Source organism: Colossoma macropomum, unplaced genomic scaffold (genome assembly GCF_904425465.1).
Source record: "Colossoma macropomum unplaced genomic scaffold, Colossoma_macropomum, whole genome shotgun sequence".
Classification (NCBI taxonomy): domain Eukaryota; kingdom Metazoa; phylum Chordata; class Actinopteri; order Characiformes; family Serrasalmidae; genus Colossoma; species Colossoma macropomum.
This window is the reverse complement of record NW_023494792.1, coordinates 4945070-4951124: the sequence shown is the minus strand read 5'-3', so window position 1 is coordinate 4951124 and position 6055 is coordinate 4945070. Positions and strand designations below refer to the sequence as shown.

Genomic DNA, 6055 nt, shown 5'->3' with positions numbered 1-6055 from the left:
CACAATTTCATAATATTTATTTGCATAATTTCATTTATAAATACTTTCAATATCTGCATGATGTACCATTTTGTATTGTTTGGCATAATGGAGAATAAAACATTTAAAACAAACAAAACGTTTTCACATTCTGACATTTGACAGTCTTCAAGAGATGAAATTTTATTCATGACAAGATTTGATATTAAGATATTAAAGTAGAAAAGGCAAAAGCAGAAATGGATACTTAGCGGAAAAAAACAGACAAAGACTGCAAAGGCAACTCCTTAAAAACAAACAAAAAACATTTCAGCAATATATGGAGAGATTACTGATACATATTTCTGTGTTAGTTTTGTTGTGTTATAGTCAACATTACAACCACACAACAATCCAATTTACAAGCCATTCACAGTTCACCTCCTTATAAACCTCCTGGATGGTTCACAACCTTTTCCCCATTTGGAAATATCTGCAGAACTAAGGAGTGTCTTTAAAAGGAAAGTTCACTAATTTTTCAAAATTTCTGCATGATTCAATAGTTAAGATGCAAACAAAGTCATTCAGAGTGGTTTGATGTAAAATGCGTTCAACTTATAGTCAGAATAGTTCACCAGACTTTGGAAGTGTTTGAAGCCTGAGACACTGTTTTACAACAGTTTTGAGATAAAGTTTTGGCCTAAAATGATTTTTTTTTTAAATCCTTTCATGTTGGTGTAGCCCATGTAGTACATTGCAAAGCAGTTCCCAAAGAACACTTATTTTTTTCAGATCTACTATACTTTTTACCATTATATACAAAGCTTAAAAGACATGTGTAGGTTGCTGTGTGCTATATGCCAATATTTTTTCATCATGAGAAATCATGCCACAATACCCTTTTCTAGCATATCATGGACAGCCTCAGTAATTACGGAACACTGACCAACTGCAAGTTTCATTTCAAAGAGAGCATAATCAGCCCTGGTTAATTGGCTTTAGCGCAGTGCAGTACATGAAATGTTCAATACAAATCACTGCACTCAGATTTTGATAGTACTTTTTTCTGTCTGTTTCAACTTATAAAACTTCATAAAACTACATATTGTGACGCACATCTTGTATCATGAATATGTCTTCAAGTATCGTGATTTCATTTTTGCCATATCACCCACTCCTACCTTAAGTTCACACGTAATTCACATGTCATTTAGGACAGTAAATTAAATGGCTACATGTGTGTGTATTGTGACCCCTGGTTCCTATTGCCATTACTGTAAAGAAATCCAATTCGTAGGTTTCTATAGAGTGACACATTTCACCTCAAACTTCTCTGGATTGCTTTGTTTACATCTCAACAACTGCATTATTGAGATATTTTGAAAACAAACAAACAAACAAACAAAACAAACAAAACAGTGAAAATCCCCTTTCATTAAAGAAAGTAAAATTAAAAGAAAAGGAAAAAAATAATAGAAAAAACACACACCGTTTTTCTGGCCAGTGCTAGTCCAATTAGTCCACTGTCTTTGTTATCTTGGCTCAAACTCTTGATCAGCTACCTGTAATAAAGGTACACGGCCAATCCGATCATCAGAACAGGCAAGAGAAAGAAAGGCGTGAGCTGCAATCCCAGCAGCCCCCAGGAGAGGACGCTGTTCACCAGCATGGCTGAGGAGATGATGAAGAGTCGGGTGATTCCAGTTCCATGTTTCATTACTATGGACATCAGCAGGCCGTTCGCTGCCTGTCCAGCTACAATGAGCCACACCACGGCAGAGTAGCCTTCCAGAAACGAATGCTCTCCACCGCTGCTGTAGACATGTGATGCAAAATTTATGCCCACACCAAATACATAGAGGAACAAGTTCTGTAGGCTGAGTGGTAGACGCTGGGTTTTTAACACCCTCTCTGTGTAGACTGCTGCAAGTCCTGATATGAAGCAATATGTAAGCACCATCAATAAACCCCAGGCTGTGATATAAAGCCTGGAGCTCATTTTACCTTCTCCATCTGGGTTATCCCAATCCAGGCTGCTGTAGCTGTGACAGACCCCAGCCCCCATGAGAAAGCCCAATCCCAGCCACTGCGCAGGCCTCAGCCTCTTTCTCAGGCAGGATGTATACAGCAGGGCGGTGGAGGCGATCTTGAGGTTGCTGAGCACCTGAAAGGAGCTGGGGTCCATGTAGGCCTGCATATAGACCACCAGGTTGTTGTTGAAGGAGTAGAGAAGAGCTGGAACAGCGTACGGAGCAACAGCAGCCCAGGACACAGACGCTCCGAGGGTGTGGATGTTCCCCGTAATAATCAGAGCGCCCAGAGAGACCAGCAACTTGCTAAACTCGATCAGAACCACACAAGACGAGGAGCTGAAGGGAACACGGCCATCTATTTTAGTGAGGGCGATGAGGGGAGCGTGAGAGCCATAGATGAGGACCAACAGAACCAGAAGAATGGCCCAGCGAGCGCTGCGGAGCCACCGCCTACTGCGAGGAGGGCGTGTTTCACTAGAACTGACATTTTCAATCACAATCATTCTCTAAATAACGTCAAAAATAGACTCTTACAAATAAAGGTTCTTGGTGTGGATGTATGTAATTGGTATTGAACCTTTCATGAAGTGAAGATTCTTTAAACTGTAAAAAGGTCATTAACAAAAAAGAACCATCCACTGTAAAGGAACAAGAAGGGGTTCTTCTTTTTCATCACTCCAAAGACCGCTTTTTGGCACCTTTATTGTAAAGAGTGCTGTATTTCTTCTCTTTGGGAACAACTGCTTTAATTGACTACCCTTGCAATTTAAACATATTGGCTCATATATTGATGTAACTGTGAATAATAAAAAGCCACACAGGACAATACTTTTAAGGCAAGCAGGCAAATCCCTGTTGTCCCCTTGTTCTGTGTATCAAACTAATACACTAAAAAAACTAATACTAACCTCTCCTCTCCCAGTGCAATACAATAATCAACAGAAAAGGCTTTCAGCATCGAGAGATGATATGAACTTAAGAGCTTCTACATTTATGAAACTCTCATCTCTCATCTGTGTAACTTAGTCACAGGTTTGTTTCTCGTTGATACTCACTCACTCACGTCTATTTAGTCCTGTATTCTGGAGAAGGTGCAGGCAGAGAGCAGGGAACCAAGCATAAATATGAAACTCCACTAAAAGGACACTAAGCAGCAATGGAGTCAGTTCTTCTTCAGTCATGATTCTGCTCAGGTGCAAGATTACCTCCCTCTTGCTCTGTTAATTACCAGGGCCTTTCTTTAAAGAGTTTATGTAGTCCTTTATGGTTCCCTCAATGTTGGGCACCTGATAGTTTTGGGCAGCGTAGATGCCTGTGAGCGTTCCCAAGGCGACTCCCAAAATGGCAGAAGCGCGGAGTTTGGACACCACATATCCCGCCAAGAACCCCTTCAGGAACGGAGAGGCTAAGAGTGAGCCGCCCTAGAAGAAATGAGAAATCAAATCCTTTCTTCTTTAGCATAAAACAAGTTAAACTCTAATGCTACTGTACATTATGAACTTGAATTAAAGTGTCACATTAGGATTTGTGGGCTACTTCATATTTATGTAGCATTTTTAACCTAATTCTCCTCTATTTGTTCGATAGATCGAGCAGCCAGGACTGGCTGACTACATAGGGATTCCCAATCGCTGTAAGATGTATTTGTGTAATGCAAGCTGGATAATGCAGTGAGTGAACACATTAAAGTCTAGTTTTAGGTCTGAATGCCGTTTTTAGTCAGAATGATTGTAGCACCTGCGGAATCCCAGCCTGAACTTCGTTCTCCACTCTTTTCTGGATCTCCTCGAGTTGGTCTTTGAGCTCTGCTAGATCCTTCAGCTTTCCCAGGGGATCCTACAAACACAAGAAACACCCAGAACATACTAAATACTAGCTTTATGAGTTAAATTCCATATATAAGTCAGTGTTATTCACAGAAAGTGAGACTTTTATTTATCTCTGTAAGCTTAAAATTATAGATGGTACCAGTATGACACCCACATTTTGACTGTGATATGTTTTTCTTTTTTTGTAAAAGCAGTAACTGAATAGAGGAAAAGAGCAAAGCTGTATCTCATATAAACATCATGTTGTTGGTTAAAGGAAGCGCTTTGCCTCTAAATAGCTCATTTTAAATCTCTGTTGTTTTTACAGAAAATCAGTCAATCAGTACTCAGGTTTCAGAATCAGTATGGCTATCCATAAATGAAAGGTGGTATCTCTACCTACATAGTAATTCCACAAATTTTTCATTAATTTCACAATTTAATGGTCAAGATCTGAAAGTCATTCAGAGAGGTTTAATGCGATGATTCGATGCAGAGAAACTTGCAGACTCTGATTTCTTTACAGTGGTTGTGATAGGAACCAGGGTTGGATCTCTACAATGCAAATATACCTATTTTTGTATGTAATGTTGATGGTAAAATAGCGGTCTGAAAACTCAGTTTCAATGGAGACTATTTTGCCTTACCACACCCTGCATGTACCCCTCCACCATTAAGACATTTTTAAAATGTTGCAAGCCAAACTTTTATCTCAAAACTCTCAAACAATGTCTGAGACACCAAGAAGCGTATTCATAATCATTTTGTGTATTGACTTCCAATGAGGTGACTATTAGAGGCATTAAACTCTTCAGACGTCTGGTTCCTATCACCACCACTACACCCATAAAAAAAAAAGATGGTTCTTCAAGGGTTCTTTAGCTGGTTCTTCAGTGAGTTCTACATAGAACCACTTAAATGCCTAAACAGTTCTTTGCATGGTGAAATCGTTCTTCAGATTGATGGAGAATGTGTAGTATATGTTTCTATATAGATCTTTTTGGGAAATTATTCTATAAAGCACCAATAAAGGGTTCTGCTATTGTTATGATGTCAAGCTTGTAACAACAGAAGAACTCTCTTGGGTTCTATATAGTACATCCAATAACCTCAAAAAGGTTCTTTTCAAACCATTTACAACACTTTGTGCATCAATGTGAAGAACCATTGAACCATGAATTAGTTCTATATACATCTGTTGCCTCTGCTAAAGAACCCTTCAAGGACAGTCTTTTTAAGGTGTGTATGGCCACTTCAGACTTGGTATGTTTCAAACCAAACCACTCTCAATGACTGTTAATGACTTAATTATGTAGTTAGACAGTTTTGGAAATGAACGGGATTCTCCATTAAATCCAAAAGTAGCAACTGACTTCATGGTGACAGGAGGAGACTAAAGCCACCAGTAAGACAGCAGGATCAGTCAGATGACAGTGGAAGTGAGCAGTGTTAAGTTACAGTGCCACAAAACAGACAACTTAGTCAATGACATCTACGGTAAGCTACGTTTTTTTCCAAATGGAAACGAGACCCTTGTTAAACGACACCATTGACCGACCACCGTACACAAACTAAACTAGCTATACTTCCTCTCTCCTAACGTGACCGTGGAAAACGCCAAGGCAGCTGTTCACACACACCAGCTGACAGGGCTAATATGCCGTGGTATGAGCTGAAATGAAACATTATTAGTAACAACCTAAGATCTATCCAGTTAGTATCATTCGCTGCTGATTACGCGCTTTTTACCAGCAAGACAGGAGCAATTCTGTGTTAAGTGTTGACTGGAGGCAACAGCTCACTCACCTTGTCGTTCGCCATTCTGGCTCCTGCAATGGCATTCGACAATACCTGTGCTCTACTTGCTCGGCCTAGATGCATCAATGGGCACTCAACTGCTTCTGCCTGATTTTGTCTGTCTTTTTTTATTTTTTTTTAATCATTTTTTTAACATGTTTATTTGGTCATTTTATGTTAATTAGAAGTTGCGTCTCCATTTAATGTATTTTTTAATAATTATAAGGTGTGAGACAATTTTTTTTTTTACACAAAATGTCAGGTCACAGTAATAAAAATGACAAAATACTTTTTACAAGTATAAATACTACGATATAAGTAATACAAATATAATAATTACAATAAAAATAAAAATATCAATATAAACAATTTACAATTTACGATAAAAATCATAATAAAAAATACAAATTAATATATGAATGTAATTAACGTAATTATAAAAAATACAAAACAAAACAC

The 6055-nt window shown here is 38.5% G+C and overlaps 2 protein-coding genes across 2 annotated transcripts; both read right to left on the bottom strand.

Moving 5' to 3' along the window:
* Positions 1–2561, bottom strand: slc35a4 (solute carrier family 35 member A4). Its single transcript, XM_036575654.1, has one exon. The coding sequence runs from the start codon at positions 2492–2494 to the stop codon at positions 1517–1519; it is 978 nt and encodes a 325-aa protein (XP_036431547.1). The 5' UTR covers positions 2495–2561; the 3' UTR covers positions 1–1516.
* Positions 2562–2910: 349 nt separating this feature from the next.
* On the bottom strand, positions 2911–5698 carry LOC118811445 (SLC35A4 upstream open reading frame protein-like). The gene is made up of 3 exons (XM_036575655.1): positions 5606–5698; positions 3729–3827; positions 2911–3412 (listed from the first exon to the last, which is right to left on the bottom strand). The coding sequence occupies exons 1-3, from the start codon at positions 5678–5680 to the stop codon at positions 3212–3214; spliced, it is 375 nt and encodes a 124-aa protein (XP_036431548.1). The 5' UTR covers positions 5681–5698; the 3' UTR covers positions 2911–3211.
* Between the last annotated feature and the right edge of the window lie 357 nt (positions 5699–6055).